This window comes from Oncorhynchus clarkii, chromosome 3, assembly GCF_045791955.1.
Source record: "Oncorhynchus clarkii lewisi isolate Uvic-CL-2024 chromosome 3, UVic_Ocla_1.0, whole genome shotgun sequence".
In the NCBI taxonomy this organism is placed as follows: domain Eukaryota; kingdom Metazoa; phylum Chordata; class Actinopteri; order Salmoniformes; family Salmonidae; genus Oncorhynchus; species Oncorhynchus clarkii.
In genome coordinates this window covers 81,820,744-81,844,052 of record NC_092149.1, presented here as the reverse complement: position 1 = coordinate 81,844,052, position 23,309 = coordinate 81,820,744, and the positions used below count along the sequence as shown (strand labels likewise).

The 23,309-nt window shown below is 43.6% G+C and overlaps 1 protein-coding gene across 1 annotated transcript; it reads left to right on the top strand.

Moving 5' to 3' along the window:
• The first annotated feature begins 2,658 nt into the window (after nucleotides 1–2,658).
• Nucleotides 2,659–23,198, top strand: LOC139405508 (epidermal growth factor-like protein 6). Its single transcript, XM_071147902.1, has 12 exons — nucleotides 2,659–2,860; nucleotides 4,916–5,022; nucleotides 5,648–5,740; nucleotides 6,127–6,246; nucleotides 7,964–8,083; nucleotides 9,089–9,223; nucleotides 9,319–9,441; nucleotides 12,426–12,680; nucleotides 19,203–19,277; nucleotides 19,366–19,461; nucleotides 19,698–19,960; nucleotides 20,171–23,198. The coding sequence occupies exons 1-12, from the start codon at nucleotides 2,787–2,789 to the stop codon at nucleotides 20,276–20,278; spliced, it is 1,569 nt and encodes a 522-aa protein (XP_071004003.1). The 5' UTR covers nucleotides 2,659–2,786; the 3' UTR covers nucleotides 20,279–23,198.
• Nucleotides 23,199–23,309: the final 111 nt, after the last annotated feature.

Sequence of the window (23,309 nt, the reverse complement as noted above, 5' to 3'; positions counted from 1 at the left end):
GAGGACAGGACACATTCCTAAAGCAGGCAGTCATACAGAACATCTCAGAGGTCTGATTAGATCATTATTCCTAGCCAAGACCTGGGCTCGTCTCGTTTTCCTTTCGCAGACTTGCTAAGCCATGTCCCTCCTTCTCAGCAGTCAGCTCTCTAGACCGCCCCAGGATTGCTTTTACCGATTATCTCTGTAACAGAATAAGCCTCTTTTGCTTTGAACTCAGAGACTGAGATTTATGCTCAAGTCAAGGTAATGGTGTACATCAGAACTGTGCCATGTTGAATCATGTTACTGGAGGCCTATTACTGGAGGCCTATGTTACTGGGGGCCTGTGTTACTGGAGGCCTGTTACTGGAGGCCTGTTACTGGAGGCTATGTTACTGGAGGCCTATGTTACTGGAGGCTATGTTACTGGAGGCTATGTTACTGAAGGCCTGTTACTGGAGGCCTATGTTACTGGAGGCTATGGTTACTGGAGGCCTGTTACTGGAGGCTATGGTTAGTGGAGGCCTGTTACTGGAGGCTATGGTTACTGGAGGCTATGGTTACTGGAGGCCTATGTTACTGGAGGCTATGTTACTGGAGGCCTATGTTACTGAAGGCCTGTTACTGGAGGCTATGTTACTGGAGGCCTGTTACTGAAGACCTGTTACTGGAGGCTATGTTGCTGGAGGCCTATGTTACTGGAGGCTATGGTTACTGGAGGCCTGTTACTAGAGGCTATGTTGCTGGGGGCCTATGTTACTGGAGGCCTATGTTACTGGAGGGTATAGACTTTTTCCTTAAACTTTTCTACAAAACTGTGAATCAAATAGTTATGATCAGGTAAATTTAACATATAATCTGATACAATGTTATTGTTGATACCCCTTTGGCTACTGGACTACTGAAATAATGAGGAAACATGAACCACTTTTCTGGCATTCCCTTTTTCAAATTTCGGCAGTTAAATGGAGCTCCCCACAAACTCCGCCTCCCACAGCCTTGGTTGTGGTTAGCTACAGTACTGTATATATCCTAGAATGGCAGAGAAATCACAGGGCCGTATTTTACAGCTGAACTACACCATCTGACCGTGAAAAAAGCGTTCTTCTCCTCATGTGAAAGCAATTTCCCTTGTACCTCCCAAGTCCTTGTTTGAAAGCTTGGAGGTAGACTGACTCTTTGGAAGGTGTGTTTCCAGGGTTTAGGCAATACCGCACAAAGCTTTCCAATATAAAATGTCACTGCTCCATAAATCATTAGCAGAGAGGGAAAGAACAGGAGGGGGATGCAGATGGGATAGTGATACTCTAGATAGGTTTTAAAATGGATGAAAAGAGCACTAAGAAATATCAGCAACTTATGGACAAGTTTAGATATATTCCGTCTAAATCCCCAAAATATGTTTACAAAAGTCATAGTAAACTTTTAGGACAAAGCCATCCAATTAGAAAAGTTAATAGCACATGGCTGTGGTTCACTGAATTTAATGCTAAACCTGACAACCAAATATTCCAACAGCACCATTGTAGGTTGTGTAGTCTGGGTGCAGAGACAGAGTTAGACCAGATGTTAGAGTTCACTTTGAAAAGTTTGCAAACTCATTTTAAGGGCTTTTAAGTCTTAAACTTCGTATTAGCATTCATGAAAGAGAGTAGGGCTTTATGGGTGCTGGTCATTTAAAAAAAAAATGTATTCACCTTTATTTAACTAGGTAAGCTAGTTGAGAACAAGTTCTCATTTACAACTGTGACCTGGCCAAGATAAAGCAAAGCAGTGCGACACAAACAACGACACAGAGTTACACATGGAGTAAACAAGTGTACAGTCAATAACACATAGAAAAAAAGAAAGTCTATATACAGTGTGTGCAAATGGCGTAAGGAGGTAAGGCAATAAATAGGCCATAGTAGCAAAGTAATTACAATTTAGCAGATTAACACTGGAGTGATATATGTGCAGATGATGATGTGCAAGTAGAAATACTGGTGTGCAAAAGAGCAGAAAAGTAAATAAAAACAATATGGGGATGAGGTAGGTAGATTGGATGGGCTATTTACAGATGGGCTATGTACAGCTGCAGCGATCGGTTAGCGGCTCAGATAGCTGATGTTTAAAGTTAGTGAGGGAAATATAAGTCTCATAAGCAGGATATCAAAGGGAAGGGCAGCTTCTAATAACAGGCTTGGGCACATCTGGGCACAGCAATTAACACAGGCGATCCAGCTAATTAGCAACCAGGACAATGTCAGAGCAAGGCATGACATCAAGAGCCAAGATGGGTGAAACATGTGGTATCACCATGAAGAAGCAGATTGACACTGTCTGCGTCTGAAGAACCAGGGTGGTGCAAGAGGTGAAGTTCACAGGCCTCCTGTATATGGGGTTAAATAAGCAGGCAGTATTATGCTATGCATCTTATTTCATTGGTTCCCTATATGCTTTAAGTATAGCTGCAATGGTGATCACAGATCTGCCCCAGCTGGTTGAACTATTGCAGGAAAACAATGATCATGTGGAGATGTTTGGTGTACCCCCGACGTACAGCCACCAGACCCTCCAGACCCTTGCCTTCTTCCCATGCTCAGACCCCAGTGTCACTCATTGCAATGACAACCTGCCTCTGGAATTTCAGCCAAGAGAGAGAAAGAGAGCGAGAGTGGGAAGAAGAGAGAGAGAGGGGGGGACCTGACATATGGGCCTCAGATCACAGAGACTGCTATCAGGAGAGTGAAAAAGAGCGAGAAAGAAAGAGAGAGAGAGAGCGAGAGAGAGAGAGACAACATGAGCTGTACCCAGTCAGAGACATGAATCCCCTCAGCTGGATCGGTGTACTTCTCTTCCTGTTCTACGCTTCCTCTGGGAGCGCCGACGTCAACAGGTTAGTGAGCAATCAATCAAGACCGCTGTAGGAAATTATCCTCAAAGACATACTGCATGAAGTAATGGTCAAGCAATGTACTGTAGTTCATGCTTTTGTTATTGTATCCATTCACTTTGAAGCCTGCAGCAGGTGTAAAACTCTGTGTTTATTGGTAGGATTCATTCTAGATAGTAAAGGATTCAATCTGGACATTCCATTGCAGTGTCAAGGGAACAGCACTGCAAAAGCAATTGTTGCATCCCTAGCTAACTCTCCTAACAGCTACTAGCTAACACTCTGGCCAGACACAGCTGAGTGTTGTACGTGTTGTAAATGTATTACAGGTGTTTACTTTTACAGTAAAAGCAGTCGGCTCATACTGAATCCCCATCACCAGTAGCCGTGCTCATAAGACATGTGACACACACACGTTAGTCATTTAGCAAACACTACCCAGAGAGACTCAGTTTAGCTCATGACAATCACAGACATGTCATTGTTTAAATCCTACCATTACATCCTACTAAAATGTTATATTTCAATATGTACATGGGGAAAAGGGGTTGTTTTGTTGCCATGCAAGTACTGTCAGGCTGTCTGTGCCTTGGCCAGGGACTCTGTGAAGTATGGAGGCTGTGTCAGCTAAACGTTGCTCCTGACATGGTAACTGTTAATCACTGAAGGACAGCTGTCACACTATGCGGCCCCTGGCCCTCTCCTCCTGTGGGCTGTTCTGATTGATTTGTAACAGGACTCAGATTTCTCCAGACCCCTTGGAGCCAGGGGCTGCTTTCAGGAAGCCATGCAAACATCTGGAACATTTGAGTTTGGCACTGCGCTAGAGGTTAGAGGTCAGAGGCTAGAGGACTCACCAGATAATGTGTAGCAACTATAAGACAGATTTGATTCAGATCAGAAATGTTTCCCCAGCCAGATCTGCTTTTCAAAAGCCAAAGTTTTTCTGATATGAAAGGGGAAGTAGCAGATATAATTTACAGTTTAAAACACATGGAGATTATTTCCAAAGTGTTGACTTGTTGACAGTCATTCGGAACAACGTTACGTGTAATCAGATGGAGGGGGGAGGGGGGGGGGGGGGTCATGAAATTGGAGGAAATAGGTTCCTGCTTGAGGTATTCATGTAACACTGTAAGGACTCTAAGGAGTAACTGATGAAGTAGAAGTATAGAGCGTAACATGCTATTTACCTCCCTTTTCTCCCAAATAGGAGGGAGGCTCCCTTTTCTCCCAATAGGAGGAGCTCTTTTCTCCCAATATGTGGGAACCAACGGGGAACTTGCCATGGTGTAATTAGCTAGGATGTCTGCAGGTCTGCGTTTGGGAAGACTAAATGACACTTTGGGTGTCGAAGTTGATTGTCACCAAAAAGCACATGGGACATGTTTAGGGATATAATTATCTCCTCTATTTGCAGAATATTTACTGCAACTTGTGTACATTCATTTGGGCATTTGTTTTCTTCTGCGATCACTTGTAAAAATAATGATCAAACAACGTATTATGATCAAATTTTACTCACCAAATGTATTATTCCTAATCAAGAAGCTGTAGTCAATCAACTAACATTCAACTGTTCATGTAGAGATTTAACAGGGTAGATAGAGTTGTGTGTCACCTAACTGTGTGTCCTTGTGTGTCCTTGTGTGTCCCTGTGTGTCCCTGTGTGTCCTTGTGTGTCCCTGTGTGTCCTTGTGTGTCCTTGTGTGTCCTTGTGTGTCCTTGTGTTTCCTTGTGTTTCCTTGTGTGTCCTTGTGTGTCCCTGTGTGTCCTTGTGTGTCCCTGTGTGTCCTTGTGCGTCCTTGTGTTTTATTGTGTGTCCTTGTGTGTCCTTGTGTGTCCCTGTGTGTCCCTGTGTGTCCTTGTGTGTCCTTGTGTTTCCTTGTGTGTCCTTGTGTGTCCTTGTGTGTCCTTGTGTTTCCTTGTGTATCCTTATGTGTCCCTGTGTTTCCTTGTGTGTCCTTGTGTGTCCTGGTGTGTCCTGGTGTGTCCTGGTGTGTCCTTGTGTGTCCTGGTGTGTCCTTGTGTGTTCTTGTGTGTCCTTTAACTGTACAGGCACCGCAGACAAGTCCCCACCGGTGGCCAACCAGGTGTGTGTGGCTATGGCAGGAGACTGGTGTGTTGCTATGGCTGGAGAAAGAACAGCAAGGGACAGTGTGAAGGTAAGTATTTCAACAAAACAACTTGTGTTTACGTTTGGTTGAGATGTACTATATGTGGTTAAGTTTGGTTGAGATGTACTGTATGTTGTTACGTTTGGTTGAGATGTACTATATGTGGTTATGTTTGGTTGAGATGTACTATATGTGGTTAAGTTTGGTTGAGATGTACTATATGTGGTTAAGTTTGGTTGAGATGTACTATATGTGGTTACGTTTGGTTGAGATGTACTATATGTGGTTACGTTTGGTTGAGATGAACTATATGTGGTTGCGTTTGGTTGAGATGTACTGTACAATTGTCTTTGTATTGCTCTGGTCATCAATTTAACTTGTTCTATGTAACTTTCTCTGATTGAAAATATCACATACTGTAAATAGATACAGTATTCCATGAATGAAAAACTAAAGTTTGAGAATTCAAAAATGGTTCTCCACAATATAACGGGTTTTCCCATTTGTTTTTCTTTGTGGCTGAGTATTTTCCTGCAGCAGAAGAAACGCGGACTAAATTACCTCAGGGAAATTTAAACTGGTATAGCCACTATGTTGTTTCAGGTCACCAGTTTAACCCCTTCTTATTGTTCCCGCTGCTGCCTCTATGTCTCTCCTTTAAATACTTTATCAGCTCAGTGTGAACATGGCTGCAAGCACGGAGAGTGTGCTGGTCCCAACGAATGCAAGTGTTACCCAGGATACACCGGAAAGATGTGCAACCAAGGTCAGTAGGGTGACTACGGTCAATGGAATGCGAGTCAAATTGGTCTCTTGATAGAGAACAACATGAAGCTCAGATTTGCAGTCATTTTCCCTCTCTATTCCACAAGCCCCTGATAGATCACTTGATACCTCAATGTTTAGATATCAAAACAATTCATTTTCTGACAATGTAGAATAGTTAATCTGGAGAAACCCAAACTGTATACAATATGTTGGCCCTGGAACTAGGTAAGGTACGACGTCCGTGGGACAATATTCAAGTATTATGATTCAGGGAAACCATCATAGATTTATAGGTGCATCCTTTCTGATGTCCAGATGATACCTATAGCCATACATACATATCCCTGAAGTTCATAACGGAGGATTGACTGTCTCTCTGTTCAGACCTGAATGAGTGTGGCCTGAAGCCTCGCCCCTGTGAGCATCGCTGTATGAACACCCACGGCAGCTACATCTGTTACTGCCTCAACGGATACACTCTGATGCCTGATGGCTCCTGTACCAGTGAGTGGAAACTGTAACCCTGACTGTACCTGCTAGGGGAAACTGTAACCCTGACTGTACCTGCAAGGGGAATCTGTACCCCTGACTGTTAGTGCTAGAGGAAACTGTAACCCTGACTGTACCTGCTAGAGGAAACTGTAACCCTGACTGTACCTGCTAGGGGAAACTGTAAGCCTGACTGTACATGCTAGAGGAAACTGTAACCCTGACTGTACCTGCTAGAGGAAACTGTAACCCTGACTGTACCTGCTAGAGGAAACTGTAACCCTGATTGTACCTGCTAGGGGAAACTGTAACCCTGACTGTACCTGCTAGAGGAAACTGTAACCCTGACTGTACCTGCTAGGGGAAACTGTAACCCTGACTATACATGCTAGAGGAAACTGTAACCCTGACTGTACCTGCTAGAGGAAACTGTAACCCTGACTGTACCTGCTAGAGGAAACTGTAACCCTGACTGTACCTGCTAGGGGAAACTGTAACCCTGACTGTACCTGCTAGGGGAAACTGTAAGCCTGACTGTACATGCTAGAGGAAACTGTAACCCTGACTGTACCTGCTAGAGGAAACTGTAACGCTGACAGTACCTGCTAGAGGAAACTGTAACCCTGACTGTACCTGCTAGGGGAAACTGTAACCCTGACTGTACCTGCTAGAGGAAACTGTAACCCTGACTGTACCTGCTAGGGGAAACTGTAACCCTGACTATACATGCTAGAGGAAACTGTAACCCTGACTGTACCTGCTAGAGGAAACTGTAACCCTGACTGTACCTGCTAGGGGAAACTGTAAGCCTGACTGTACATGCTAGAGGAAACTGTAACCCTGACTGTACCTGCTAGAGGAAACTGTAACCCTGACTGTACCTGCTAGAGGAAACTGTAACCCTGATTGTACCTGCTAGGGGAAACTGTAACCCTGACTGTACCTGCTAGAGGAAACTGTAACCCTGACTGTACCTGCTAGGGGAAACTGTAACCCTGACTATACATGCTAGAGGAAACTGTAACCCTGACTGTACCTGCTAGAGGAAACTGTAACCTTGACTGTACCTGCTAGAGGAAACTGTAACCCTGTCTGTACCTGCTAGGGGAAACTGTAACCCTGACTGTACCTGCTAGGGGAAACTGTAAGCCTGACTGTACATGCTAGAGGAAACTGTAACCCTGACTGTACCTGCTAGAGGAAACTGTAACCCTGACTGTACCTGCTAGAGGAAACTGTAACCCTGATTGTACCTGCTAGAGGAAACTGTAACCCTGACTGTACCTGCTAGAGGAAACTGTAACCCTGACTGTACCTGCTAGAGGAAACTGTAACCCTGACTGTACCTGCTAGGGGAAACTGTAACCCTGACTGTACCTGCTAGGGGAAACTGTAAGCCTGACTGTACATGCTAGAGGAAACTGTAACCCTGACTGTACCTGCTAGAGGAAACTGTAACCCTGACTGTACCTGCTAGAGGAAACTGTAACCCAGACTGTACATGCTGCTATTCACTCTGAGATATCACTGTTAGTTCTAAATGTTCTACACAGAACCTTTAGTGTTCAATAAGTTCACTTTTCTGTGTGTGTGTGTGTGTGTGTGTGTGTGTGTGTGTGTGTGTGTGTGTGTGTGTGTGTGTGTGTGTGTGTGTGTGTGTGTGTGTGTGTGTGTGTGTGTGTGTGTGTGTGTGTGTGTGTGTGTGTGTGTGTGTGTGTGTGTGTGTGTGTAGACTCCAGGACATGCTCTCTGGCTCACTGTCAATATGGCTGTGAGGATGTACAGGGGGAGATCCGTTGTCTCTGCCCGTCTGCGCGGTTGCAGCTAGGGCCAGACCAGAGAACCTGTGTGGGTGAGTACCACTACCTTGGACCACCGACCCTGACACCATATCACTTCGTGAGGAGTTAAAAACGGTCCTTACTGGATCACTCCACCTCATAGATCATTAAGTGCTGCACACAATAGAGGGTGTGGACTTCTTAGAGATTTGTAAAGCTCTGATTTGTAAATCTCTTCTGCGTTTTCACATTCCTGCTCTGTCGCAAGGCTTCTCGTATAAGAACTTAATCATCTGTAGCAGCCTGTAGGTTAAAATGGGGTATGATATGGGTTAAAATGGGGTAGTGATGTGGGTTAAAATGGGGTAGTGATGAGGGTTAAAATGGGGTAGTGATGTAGGTTAAAATGGGGTAGTGATGTGGGTTAAAATGGGGTAGTGGTGTGGGTTAAAATGGGGTAGTGATGTAGGTTAAAATGGGGTAGTGATGTGGGTTAAAATGGGATAGTGATGAGGGTTAAAATGGGGTAGTGGTGTGGGTTAAAATGGGGTAGTGGTGTGGGTTAAAATGGGGTAGTGATGTGGGTTAAAATGGGGTAGTGATGTGGGTTAAAATTGGGTAGTGATGAGGGTTAAAACGGGGTAGTGGTGTGGGTTAAAATGGGGTAGTGATGTGGGTTAAAATGGGGTAGTGATGAGGGTTAAAATGGGGTAGTGGTGTGGGTTAAAATGGGGTAGTGGTGTGGGTTAAAATGGGGTAGTGATGTGGGTTAAAATGGGGTAGTGGTGTGGGTTAAAATGGGGTAGTGGTGTAGGTTAAAATGGGGTAGTGATGTGGGTTTAAATGGGGTAGTGATGTTGGTTAAAATGGGGTAGCGTTTCTTCCCACAAAACTGCTTGATTTGAGTGGGAGGAGCCTGTCTTCACACACACACGTCCATTGTTTTGTTAAACGTAAGTGTCAGTAAGGAATGGTTTACATTGATCCAAATATGAACCCTTCACTTCAATGGAGAATAAATAAGTGAAGTCATTCATTTCATGTTCAGCCTCTTTCTTCCCTTCCTTTGCCTTTAGATATTGATGAATGTGTCACAGGAAAGAACCTGTGCCCATACAACAGGCAGTGTGTCAACACGTTTGGCAGCTACTACTGCAAGTGTCAGAATGGCTATGACCTGAAGTATATCAATGGCAAATATGACTGTGTAGGTAAGGTATACAATCATTTCATATATACAACACATTTTGGTATTAATAATTCTGTGAGGAGATCAGCTAATCAAATCATCTAATTTCGTTTTCAGACAATGACGAGTGTGCCGCCAACACACACAAGTGCAGCCACCGCGCAGTCTGTCTGAACACTCAGGGATCCTACAAGTGCAAGTGCAAGCAAGGCTTCCGTGGCAGTGGTTTTGAATGCTCTGGTGAGACCTGAAAATATTTACTATTCATCAATCATCAAAACATTCTGAGAATGAAATCTATTTCCTGGAAAATGTGATGTGCAAGGGGGCCAGATTCGGACAGTGTTGATTTTCCAGACTGCATACACTATATTCAGCTCTTATATGTAGGCCGTCAATGTAAATAAGAATTTGTTCTTAACTGACTTGCCTAGTTAAATAAAGGTTCAAATAAATCCCTCTTAGTGATTTTACAATTGCATATTTCATCTGTGCTCTTAAAAGCATCAGCAAACATGAGCACTGCCAAAGCCAGTTTCCCATTTGCAGAGAACCTCTGCACTCTACAGATGTTACTTAGGGAGAGGCCCTGATTCAAATCACACCTGTGTAAATATCTGAACCCAGCCATCTGAAGAACAGAGGAAAGGAGAGGCATGTCTGTCTGTCTGTCTGTCTGTCTGTCTGTCTGTCTGTCTGTCTGTCTGTCTGTCTGTCTGCCTGCCTGCCTGCCTGCCTGCCTGCCTGCCTGCCTGCCTGCGAGCGAACAGGAGAGCCACAGTGCACTCTCTGAACCAGGTAGTAGATTATGTTGCCTAGGTGACATGATAGGTGCAACAAATGCCCCAGGGCTTTGTGTAAACGAAAATGCCTTTATATTTTTTGTAGTCAACCCCTATTATCAAAGCTCGTGGGACCAGGGAGACCAAGGCAGTGCATATGAACATTTCCTAAATGGTGAGATGTGTATGGAAGGCAACAAGGTTTTCCACTTCGTCTGTTCGCCGCCTACCATCTTGCTTTGTGAAACCCCCTCCGTCTCCCATGGTTCAAGGCTAGGTTCAGTCCCCACCACACACAGCTTGTTCTGCCATGTAGAACTCAGCATGAAACCATTTCAGACTTTTAAATTATGTACATAGAGCAGTAAATTAGATACAGTATACAGTGCATTTGGAAAGTATTCAGATCCCTTGACTTTTTCCACATTTTGTTACGTTACAGCCTTATTCTAAAAAATATGACATTGTTTGTGTTCCTCATCAATATACAACCAATACCACATAATGACAAGGCAAAAACAGGTTTTTCTTTTTTTTGTGCAAATGTATAACAAATTAAAACTGAAAAATCACATTTACATAAGTATTCAGACCCTTTACTCAATACTTTGTTGAAGCACCTTTGGCAGCAATTACAGCCTTGAGGCTTCTTGGGTATGACTCTACAAGCTTGGCACACCTGTATTTGGGGAGTTTCTCCCATTCTTCTCTGCAGATCCTGTCAAGCTCTGTCAGGTTGGATGGCGAGTGTCGCTGCACAGCTATTTTCAGGTCTCTCCAGAGATGTTCGATCGACATTAAAAGACTTGTCCCGAAGCCACTCCTGCGTTGTCTTGGCTGTGTGCTTAGGGTTGTCTCTGGAGCAGGTTTTCATTAACAATCTCTCTGTACTTTGCTCCGTTCCTGACTAGTCTCCCAGTCCGTGCCGCTGAAAAACGTCCCCACAGCATGATGCTGCCACCACCATGCTTCACCATAGGGATGGTGCCAGGTTTCCTCCAGACGTGACGCTTGGCATTCAGGCCAAATAGTTCAATCTTGGTTTCATCAGACAAGAGAATCTTGTTTTTCATGGTCTGAGAGTCTTTAGGTGCCTTTTGGCAACTCCAAGCGGGCCTTTTACTGAGGAGTGGCTTCTGTCTGGGAACTCTACAATAAAAGCCTGATTGGTAGAGTGCTGCAGAGATGGTTGTCCTTCTGGAAGGTTCTCCCATCTCTACAGAGGAACTCTGGAGCTCTGTCAGAGTGACCATCATGTTCTTGGTCACCCCCCTGACAAAGGCCCTTCTTCCCCGATTGCTCAGTTTGGCCGGGCAGCCAGCACTAAGACGGGTATTGGTGGTTCCAAACTTCTTCCATTTAAGAATGATGGAAGCCACTGTGTTCATGTCCAATCAATTGAATTTACCACATTTGGACTCCAATCAAGATGTAGAAACATCTCAAGGATGATCAATAGAAACAGGATGTACCTGAGCTCAATTGAGTCTCATAGCAAAATGTCTGAATATTTATGTAAATAAGGTATTTCCGGTTTTTTTTATACATTAGCAAAAATTTCTAAAAACCTGTTTTTGCTTTGTCATTATGGGGTGTTGTGTGTCGATTGATGTGGAAAAAGTCAAGGGGTCTGAATACTTTCCGAATGCACTGTATATGGCTGAGTCTGGCTGTCATGTCATGCATGGAGTATGATATTCCTGTTTGTCGTCCTACCCTCAATGCTCATCTGTCTATGAAAACATGTTTACACATAGGCAAATGCTTGTATCTCAATGAACAAGGTAAGTTATTAAGAACAAATTACAGTGATATACTGTCTGACATGTTTTGTCAATTGTCTTTATATCCTATGTCGTCTTTATAATCTATAATGGTTTTATAATCCATAATGTCTTTATAATCTATAATGTCTTTATGATCTATCAAAGTTTCAGAATCTATAATGGCTTTATATTCTGAAATGGCTTTATAATCTATAATGTCTTTATAATCTATAATGTCTTTATAATCTATAATGTCTTTATAATCTATAATGTCTTTATATTCCATAATGTCTTCATAATCCATAATGGTTTTATAATCCATAATGGTTTTAAAATCTAGAATGGCTTTATAATCCATAATGGTTTTATAATCCATAATGGTTTTATAACCTATAATGTCTTTATAATCTATAATGTCTTTATAATCTATAATGTCTTCATAATCCATAATGGTTTTATAATCCATAATGGTTTTATAATCCATAATGGTTTTATAATCTAGAATGGCTTTATAATCTAGAATGTCTTCATAATCCATAATGGTTTTATAATCTAGAATGTCTTCATAATCTAGAATGGCGGTGTAACCCCAGAATGTACACCTAAACTCTTGTATAATTGCATCAGATTCCACCTCTGTAGTTCCAGATGTATGACATGGTTCTTCTTCCTGCAGCTATCCCAGAGTCCCCAGTGAGGCTGCCAGGGAAGCTGGACAAAGAGCAGATCAAGAACGTCATCCCCGAGCCCAAGGTGACCGTCCCCCCTCAGATCCGCTTGCAGCCCTTCGACTATGACGGGGAGACCTACATGGGTGGCTCAGAGGAGGTGGGCCAGGTGGGCTTTACTGATGTAGGGAAGGAGGAAGAAGAGGAAGATGAGGAGGAGACAGATGTGGACAACAAGCTTAATTCAAGAGGAGATGTTTTCAGTAAGCCTTATTTCCCTCTAACTCTTTCCCACTAACCCACCTATTTATTGCCATCGTGGGTGGTCCCAAATCGGATTATTCCAACACTGATAATATGGAAGGTCGTACACCATTACTGCTGTGGTAATGTGCAGCGCTCGTAGTTATTCAGAAATAAAATCCCTCAGTTGTTTCAATAATTTGTGATACTGTACATACGGTTCTCTTCACCCTGTTAAATTTAGGATGATTACACATTTTCTATGCCCCCAAATGACACTATACAGGACAACTTCAAACACATAACTACGCAAAGTTCGGAGATGGATGGTCACAGGGTTAGTGCGGTGACATTGCTAAAGTAGTCAAATATTTAGTAGGAAACAACTTTACAAACTTTATCATGTTGTCAAATGACAGATGGCAATGTTGTCAGTAGCTAGCAAAGTTTGTCAAAAATAGCTTGCAATGCTAACGTTATCTAGCTACAATCCAGTGGCTTCCCCTCAATCTTAGCTAGCTAGCTAACGTTATACTGCATATAAAGTAAATCTGGTGGTATTAAAATGATGACAAAAGGTTTTTCTGCTATTTATTTGCCTCCTTTTGAATGGCATTGTATTACCATGACACTGTAATGCACTTTTGATTACATCTTCATCAGCAGTCTACATCTTCATCAGCAGTCTACATCTTCATCAGCAGTCTACATCTTCATCAACAGTCTTCATCTTCATCAGCAGTCACTGAAGATGCGTTGAGTAGAATGCTCAGTTGGGCATCAGTCCAAAACGAATGATCAAAACAATATTGTGACGAAACATGCAACCCATGAATACAACCAGCGGGTTATACAGTTCATCAAGAGGATAGGAAGGGAGTTCTCTCTGGCAAGAACAAAGGCAGGGGGCTCTGCTTTTTGACCAATAATAAGTGGTGTGACCGGGAACACAGACAGGAACTTGTGAGTTTCTGCTCTCCAGACTTGAAATACTTGGTAGTTTATTGCAGCCATATTTTTACCTTCCAAGAGAGTTCTCAGGGATTATCGCCATGGCTGTGTGCATCCCACCGACAGCAAAAATGCTCTCAAGGATCTTCATTGGACCCAGAACAAACTGGAAACTGACTACCTGGAGACAGCATTCATTTTCGAATTTGAGAACCGTGCTCCTGAATTACTATAAAAAAACGGACTGTTTTGATCATGTGGACTGGAATATGTTCCGGGTCGCCTCTGGGGATAACATCAATGAATAAGCCGACACAGTCACTGGATTCATCTAAAAAAAAGCATGATGTAATTCCGATGTAATGTCTTTCAAAAACGATCCAAATCAAAAACCCACTGATTGATGGCAGCCTTGTCAGGAAACTAAAGGAGAGAGATGCTGCTTCTAAACAAGCCAAGGTGGCCGGGGAGAATTGTATGGTTAAACGGAGCAAATAATAGCTATGCAGATCGATCAAGATGGCGAGGCACAAGTATAGGGACAAAGTGGAGGAGCAATTCAGCTGGTCGGACACGAGGCGTATGTGGCAGGGGCTTTTTTAACTATCACAATCAAATTGAGGTCACCAACGCTGCCCTACCGGACGAGGAGAAAAACACCTTTTTTCTCACACTTCGAGCAAAACGACTGAGCTGCCGAGGAAAGAACCGCACAAGGATGCCGGCCCAGATGATATCCCTAGCCGCACCCTCAGAACATGTGCAGACCAGCTAGCTTTTGTTTTCAGACATTTTCTAGCTCAGGCCATTATTCCAAACCTGCTTCAAGATGTCCATTATCAAAGGGAAAGTAACTGAACTGAATGACTACCGACCAACACTTCCGTCATCATGAAGTGCTTCGTGAGGCTAGTCAAAAATCCACAGTCGACGCAATCACCATTGCACTGCCCACTGACTTCACCCACCTGGACAAGACGAATGCGTATGTAAGGATGCTGTTCATAGACTACAGCTCAGCCTTCAATACCTTAGTGCCCTCTAAGCTCACCACAAAGCTCATAGCCCTGGGACTGAACTCCTCCTTATGCAACTTTGTCCTGGACTTCCTGACGGGCCGCCCCCAGGTGGTGAAGGTAGGCAACATTACCTCCTCCATGCTGATCCTCAACACGGGTGCTCCACAAGGGTTCTTCCTCAGGCCCCTCCTGCATACCCACGACTACGTGGCCTCACACAGTTCCAATACACAAAATAGTCTAAATTGGGGAAGCGAAATGAAAAAAAATCACTTATTTCAAAGAATAAAATAAAAAATAAAAAACAGAAAAGTGGTGCGTGGATATGTTTTCACCCCCTTTACTGTGAAGCCCCTAAATAAGATCTGGTGCAACCAATTACCTTCAGAAGTCACACAATTAGTTAAATAAAGTCCACCTGTGTGCAATCTAAGTGTCACATGATCTGTCACATGATCTCAGTGTACACTTGTTCTGAAAGGCCCCAGAGTCTGCAACACCACTAAGCAAGGGGCACCACCAAGCAAGCGGCACCATGAAGACCAAGGAGCTCTCCAAACAGGTCAGGGACAAAGTTGTGGAGAAGTACAGATCAGGGTTGGGTTATAAAAAAATATCTGAAACTTTGAACATCCCACAGAGCACTATTAAATACATTATTTAAAAAATTAAGAGAATATTGCACCACAACAACCCTGCCAAGAGAGGGCCGCCCACCAAATCTCACAGACCAGGCAAGGAGGGCATTAATCAGAGAGGCAACAAAGAGACCAAAGATAACCCTGAAGGAGCTGCAAAGCTTCACAGCGGAGATTGGAGTATCTGTCCATAGGACCACTTTAAGCCGTACAATCCACAGAGCTGGTCTTTACGGAAGAGTGGCCAGAAAAAGGCCATTGCGTAATGAAAAAAATAAGCAAACATCTTTGGTGTTCGCCAAAAGGCATGTGGCAGATTCTTGAGGGAAACCTGTTTCAGTCTTCCAGGGATTTGAGACTGGGACCTTCCAGCAGGATAATGACCCTAAGCATACTGCTAAAGCAACACTCGAGTGATTTAAGGGGAAACATTTAAATGTCTTGGAATGGCCAGGTCAAAGCCCAGACCAGAATCCAATTGAGAATCTGTAGTGTGTCTTAAAGATAGCTGTAAACCAGCAGAACCCATCCAACTTGAAGGAGCTGGAGCAGTTTTGCCTTGAAGAATGAGCAAAAATCCCAGTTGCTAGATGTGCCAAGCTTATAGAGACATACCCCAAGAGACTTGCAGCTGTAATTGCTGCAAAAGGTGGCTCCACAAAGTATTGACTTTGGGTGGGGTGAATAGTTATGCACGCTCAAGTTCTTTTTTTTTGTCTTGTTTCTCATTTGTTTCACAAGAAAAAATATTTTGCATCTTCAAAGTGGTAGGCATGTTGTATAAGTCAAATGACACAAACCCCCCCAAAAAATATATTTCAATTCCAGGTTGTAAGGCAACAAAATTGAAAAAAATCCCAGGGGGGGTGAATACTTTTGCAAGCCACTGTAAACAACCTCTCCCTCAATGTCGGCAAAACAAAGGATCTGATTGAGAACTCCAGGAAGAACCAGGTTAGGCATGCCCTCATCCTCATCAACAGGGGCCGCCGTAAAGACGACAAGTTCCTCGGTGTACAGATCTCCAAGGAGATGAAATTGTCAAACCATACGGACACCGTGGTGAAGAAGGCACGACAGCGACTCTTTAACCCCAGGAGGCTGAAGAAATGTGCCCTGTCCCGAAGGCCGTCACAGTAGTCTACAGGAGCACCATCGAGAGCATACTGTCGGGCTGCATCACAACCTGGTACAGCCACTCCACCACCGCTGACTGCAAGGCTCTACAGAAGGCGGTACGCTCAGCCGAACGCACCATTGGGTGCTCACTGCCTGCCCTCCAGGACACTTACAACACCAGGTGTCACAGGAAGGCCAAGAAGATCATCAGGGACCTCAGCAACCAGCCTGGTCTCCCTGTTTCCATCATTCAGACATGGGCAGTACAGGAGCATCATGGCTAAAACTAACAGACTGGTCAATAGCTTCTATCCCCAGACCATCAGGCTGGTTTAGTTAGCTGGACTAATTGCCTGGATTGAGTCCCTTACTTCTATCAAAGCCGTAGCATGGTGTCAGCCTGTCAGGCAGCATTAGCTTGAGGAGTAAAATTCCACAATAAAAAAAAGTCAGTTTCAAGCCCTGGACCTGTGTGTCATGATTCAGCCTGTTGCTTCATGTTCTATGCACTGAGTAGATCTATGGCTCAACATGAAAGATTCCTTATCAGTAAGCAGAGAACGGCCTCTGTTTCACATATTAGATTCACATGCTGCAAATACATATTCAAACCTTGTGTGGTTTAAAGGTATAAATAGCTAATGTGGTTAGAGGAGGAGTCATCAACACATTAGAAGAGTTCTTACTGTGTTACCTCCTGTTCTAAATAAGATGTAGCAAGAGGAAGTTGAACGAAGATACAGTTTAATGCTGCATGTAGTTCAATATGCATTTTGGTTGATGTCATCAAAACAGACGTTAGTTCTAGTGTTTGAAACAGTATTCTGTTTTGCCCCTGTCATTTGCCATTGATTATAAGGGAGACTAAAGACAGGAAAAACTGCTGTTGAAACATTAAGTGCCAGTGTGACAATCCCACACAACCACGACTGGGAAAGAGGTGATGGCACTGAGGCCATCAGTCAAACATGACCACTTCTCTAACCTTCTTTAAACCTTTATTTAACTAGGCAAGTCAGTCATTAAGAACAAATTCTTATTTTCAATGACGGCCTAGGGTTAACTGCCTGTTCAGGGGCAGAATGACAGATTTGTACCTTGTCAGCTCAGGAGTTTGAACTTGCAACCTTCCAGTTGCTAGTCCAACGCTCTAACCACTAGGCTACCCTGCCGCTCCTTCTCTGGCCATACGCTGAAACTGAAGGTTGAAAAGCAAGCATGAAGACAGCATAGAGATGAGTATAATCAGGCAAGCATGAAGACAGCATAGATATGAGTATAATCAGGCAAGCATGAAGACAGCATAGATATGAGTATAATCAGGCAAGCATGAAGACAGCATAGAGATGAGTATAATCAGGCAAGCATGAAGACAGCATAGAGATTAGTATAATCAGGCAAGCATGAAGACAGCATAGAGATGAGTATAATCAGGCAAGCATGAAGACAGCATAGAGATGAGTATAATCAGGCAAGCATGAAGACAGCATAGAGATGAGTATAATCAGGCAAGCATGAAGACAGCATAGATATGAGTATAATCAGGCAAGCATGAAGACAGCATAGATATGAGTATAATCAGGCAAGCATGAAGACAGCATAGATATGAGTATAATCAGGCAAGCATGAAGACAGCATAGAGATGAGTATAATCAGGCAAGCATGAAGACAGCATAGATATGAGTATAATCAGGCAAGCATGCATAAAAGCAATAAAATAAGCCTCTCATGCCAAATCAGTCATTTTGTTTAGAAATAAGAAGATGCTTAGCTCTTGGTATAAAACACACGTACACATAAAGGTGTCTCTGCAGTCTAATGTTTTGTCCCTGACCGGAGACATGGATCACCCCAGAGAACTTAATCTGACTAGGTTTTCTCTCATAGTCCGAGAGTCGTCGCAATGTTGGCACAGGTCTACTTATTTCTCCTAAATGGAGATATGGGCCAAAATAGATATAAATATTGGCTCTGCATCTTACAATCAAAACCCATACGAGAGTGGGCAAAGTATCACTCGTGCGATGGTATACCTCTCAGTGAGACAGTAACAAGGATATCGCTCGCCACTACTGTTGATCTCTTTATGGAAACAAGTCTGACAGTAGCCTGATCTTGCGGCAGGACGACTCAGAAGGCAAGAGGAGACAGGCCCTGAGACATCCAACAGCTCCAGGGAGGAATTTTAGTCCGCCGCCATGTGAGCGCCTCAGGATACACACAGCTCTCCCTGTGCATGCAGAGACGTGTGTTATCATCCCCCAGAACAGCTGTTCAGCAAACAGAGTCCTTGAAAGAGATAGTCTGTCATTACCTCCTCAAACACCAGCCCCCTCTGGCTGGTCAGGGTTCAATTAACAAAGTTGCATACATCTGGTTGTCTAGGGCAACTCGGTGAAGGGGGAAGTTTGTTGGGAGAGCTTTAAAGATGCGTTAGTTTTAATATCCTACGGTTAAAATGCACCATTCTGACAGATGAATGGCAGCAGGGCAGGCTTCCACTTGCAGGTTAAAAAGCCCCTTACTGTCTTTTGTTTTATGAGGGGAAATCTCTCAACTGCATAATCATCTGGAAGATTTTCAGGAATCACATATCTTCAGAAGAATGCTTGTAACTAAAATAGAGCTATATTATTAAGTAAATTAAATTATCTGGTTAGACAATGTTTTACATAAACAATAATCAAGGCTGTTGATATCCTGTTTGAATGTCATGTCTTTATTTATTTTTTTGGTGCTTTTTGCAAAAGTTAAGTACGTTATTTTGACATTTTATGTACCTTATCTTAAAAGAGTTATCTGTCTCCCAAATCAGTTCCAGAGGACTTTGAGTCCGTATTTGGTCCTGCAACGGATGTCAAAGAGATCGAAATAGCTCTAGGACAGGAAGGTAATCCTTGCTTTACTTGTTAACATAATGTGGGTAACCTTACCTTCATAATCCCTGTGAATTGTTGACATCTGACTGTGCCTTCCAGAGTTCTTCATGGACTGCAACTTCGATCAGGGCGTGTGTGAGTGGGTGCAAGACAAGGACGATAGCTTTGACTGGAGCGTGTCCTACCATGAAAATGGTACAAATTATACTATTAATTGGGCATAAATAGTTTTTACCTTCTATATTTGCCATGTAGTTTCATACAATGACCGATAAGGTAAATCCTCTATTGTTCACATGATTGTCTGAATCTATCTTCCAGAAGTTGCTCTTTGCTGTGCTTAATCTATGTATTCCCAAATAGCTGTTAGTCATACGTTAATGACTATCAGTGACCAGCCCATTGTCCACTCCCTGGTCCCTAACCCCCAGGTATGGAGTACTACATGGCTATGAGTGGTCTTCTGGGAGAGAAGAAGGACCAGGCCAGGCTAAAGCTGCTCCTCAGTGACCGGGCCCAGCAGGGAGGCTTCTGCCTCACCTTCAACTACCGCGTGATGGGCAGCCAGGTGGGCACGCTGCGGGTGCTGTTGAACAACAGCACCGAACTTGTGTGGGAGCAGAGCAGCAGCCGGAGTCAGGATTGGCAGACAGAACTGCTCACTGTAGACTGGAAGAACCAGGCCCCAGAATCTGTGAGTCACCATTCCATTCCAAACACCTAGAATGATAAAGGACTCGAATGGCGCCGGTGTATGTTCTGTGAATAACGGATTTACCAGCTCAATGTCATTCATTTAATCACCACACTTGCCAAATATGGCCACTGTTGACGGGAACAAAATACACCGCACAAGACACAATTTCCAAAACATCTAATCAACATCTTTGCTGTCATTCTGCAGATCATCTTTGAAGCTGAACGTGGGAATGGAGTTGGGGGAGAGATTGGGCTGGACAACGTGGTGCTGACCTCAGGCTACTGTCAAGGGGAAGACACAGCCATCTTTTAAACTGTGAACTCTGAACCTGTAGAAATCAGTCCAGTGTGGTTGACACAGACCTCAGAGGCAGAGCTAGCATCAGTCTCTCCCTTTAGTCTACTCTTTTTGGAGAGCAGACACATCTTCCTAAAACCCAAACTAAGGGTGTATTTTTTTTTGCTGTACTGTACAACAAGTATTAAGAAAAATGTGTATTTGCAGAATGTTTGGGAGTTCAGCCGTCCACATAGGAAAGCGTTGCTGAGGGATTGAGCATCATTGGTATGTGCAGGGATTTCATCTGCAAGTTTACAAGCTTTTCCTTTCATTTGAGCCACCAAGCCAAAGAGAGTAGTGTCCACAAATAAATGATCCACTACATGCAGTTCCGTTTTTCAATAATGTTCACAAATGTTTTTAAATATATTCAATTATTTTCACATAAATGGCAGGATACGGCAGGCTTATCTACAACAACAAAAAAACATTATATTGTGTTGCTTTTTATTTTTCTAAGTGACATTTTGCAGTTAGCTGCAATATATAAAAATAAGATAGACTAAGACTTGTAACATGTAGTTAAATGAACCCTAAATGTTAATATCAGATTCATCAAGAAGTCTTCCCTTGAACCCTACATGCTTTATAATCATAGTACGTGTATGTAACATGACTGCTGTAAATTCAGCTTTTATATTGTATTACATTTAAAAAAAAAACGTTTTTATAAGGGCTCTGTTCATGTTTTTTTTTTCATGGTCTTTGTCCATGGTCACTAGCTGCTGCGTGTCACTGATTCTATGGAGCCCTGTATACTGAAACTGTCACAACCTCTCGCACACCTTCAATCTTGACCTTGTCATAGCTGCTAGAAAGTTGTTGTTCCCTCAATCTCAAATCTCTCACAGAAAGTCACACATGTTCACTTAAAAAAAAGCAGTGGTGGAGTAGTGGAAAAGCCTTTTGTAGGGTTTGTGTTACATGGACATTGCAAAATAAGAATGCTATTTACTTGGCCAGGAGGACTCAAATAGACCACAACAGACAATGAAAAGATTAGACCTACAGGCATGAAATCAACTACCAGAAAATGTAAACTATGGGGCCTACAGTTCACGGAGGAAAAATGTTAAAAAGGAGCTTTTGTGCACTCACACAAAAAAAATAGCGTAAACAATTTACCAGGGTAATGCTTTATCTTTAACTTTGTCTATCCTATGGTCTCTGGACAAAGATTCTACCAAAGGTATCTAGATTTGGTAGTCTCCCTGGTGTCAGGTTTGGTCCTACCGTTTGGTGTCTGGTCCTATCTACTGTGTGGTGTCTGGTTTGGTCCCAACATGTGGGGTCTGGTCTGGTCTCATCTACCGTGTGGTGTCTGTTCTGGTCCTACCATGTGGTGTCTGGTCTGGTCCTACGTGTGGTGTCTGGTCTGGTCCTACCGTGTGGTGTCTGGTCTGGTCCTACCGTGTGGTGTCTGGTCTGGTCCTACGTGTGGTGTCTGGTCTGGTCTTACGTGTGGTGTCTGGTCTGGTCCTACCATGTGGTGTCTGGTCCTATCGTGTGGTGTCTGGACTTGTTCTACCTTGTTGTGTCTGGTCCTACCGTGTGGTGTCTGGTCTGGTCCTACTGTGTGGTGTCTGGTCTGGTCCTACCGTGTGGTGTCTGATCTGGTCCTACTGTGTGGTGTCTGGTCTGGTCCTACCGTGTGGTGTCTGGTCTGGTCCTACGTGTGGTGTCTGGTCTGGTCTTACGTGTGGTGTCTGGTCTGGTCCTACCATGTGGTGTCTGGTCCTATTGTGTGGTGTCTGGACTTGTTCTACCTTGTGGTGTCTGGTCCTACCGTGTGGTGTCTGGTCTGGTCCTACCATGTGGTGTCTAGTCTGGTCCTACTGTGTGTTGTCTGGTCTGGTCCTACTGTGTGGTGTCTGGTCTGGTCCTACCGTGTGGTGTCTGGTCTGGTCCTACATACCGTGTGGTGTCTGGTCCTACTGTGTTGTCTGAACTGGTCCTACCATGTGGTGTCTGGTCTGGTCCTACCATGTGGTGTCTGGTCCTACCGTGTGGTGTCTGGTCTGGTCCTACCGTGTGGTCTCTGGTCTGGTCCTATATGAGTAAGAATAATGAGTTGTACTACAGGAACTCACTATTGGAAATTCATATATTATAGTTTGATTACATTTTAGGGTATCTGAGGAGTCAATAGAAACTTATTTTGACTTGTTTCAACAAAGTTCCGGGGTAGATTTTTGGATTCCTTTCTCTGCATGTTGATTACTCAAATCGATGGCGCCAACTAAACTGACTTTTTGGGATATAAAGAATGATTTTATCTAACAAAACAACACTACATGTTATAGCTGGGACCCTTTGGATGAAAAATCAGAGGAAGATTTTCAAAAAAGGATGCCTCAGGACTACATGGCCTGATGACTCCTTGCTGTCCCCAGTCCACCTGGTCATGCCGCTGTTCCAGTATCAACTTTTGTGCCTGCGGCTATGGAACCCTGACCTGTTCACTGGACGTGCTACCTTGTCCCGGACCTACTATTATGGACTCTCTACTGCACCTGCTGTCTCTAACTCTGAATGATCGGCTATGAAAAGCCAACTGACATTTACTCCTGATGTGTTGACCTGTTACACCCTCTATAACCACTGTGATTATTATTATCTGACCCTGCTGGTCATCTATGAACGTTTGAACATTTTGGCCATGTTCTGTTATTATCTCCACCCGGGCCAGCCAGAAGAGGAGTGGCCACCACCCAGAGACAGGTTCCTCTCTAGGTTTCTTTCTAGGTTCCAGCCTTTCTAAGGAGTTTTTCCTAGCCACCGTGCTTCTACATCTGCATTGCTTGCTATTTGGGGTTTTAGGCTGGGTTTCTGTACAGCACTTTGTGACATCAGCTGATGTAAAAAAAGGCATTATAAATACATTTGATGTGGTCTCTGGTTTGGTACTATCTACCGTGTGGTTTCTGGTTTGGTACTATCTACCGGGTGTTTTGTCGTCCTCTGGTGGCTGTTTCTGTAAGAATAAGACGTGGTCTCTATTGGA

What these genes read in the sequence shown, in the direction of transcription:
- LOC139405508 (XM_071147902.1), top strand. Translation starts at nt 2,787, where the DNA reads ATGAATCCCCTCAGCTGGATCGGTGTACTTCTCTTCCTGTTCTACGCT. An exon ending in CGGAAAGATGTGCAACCAAG is followed by an intron (nt 5,741 to 6,126) that starts GTCAGTAGGGTG and finishes CTCTCTGTTCAG; the next exon opens with ACCTGAATGAGTGTGGCCTG. An exon ending in CGTGTCCTACCATGAAAATG is followed by an intron (nt 19,462 to 19,697) that starts GTACAAATTATA and finishes CCTAACCCCCAG; the next exon opens with GTATGGAGTACTACATGGCT.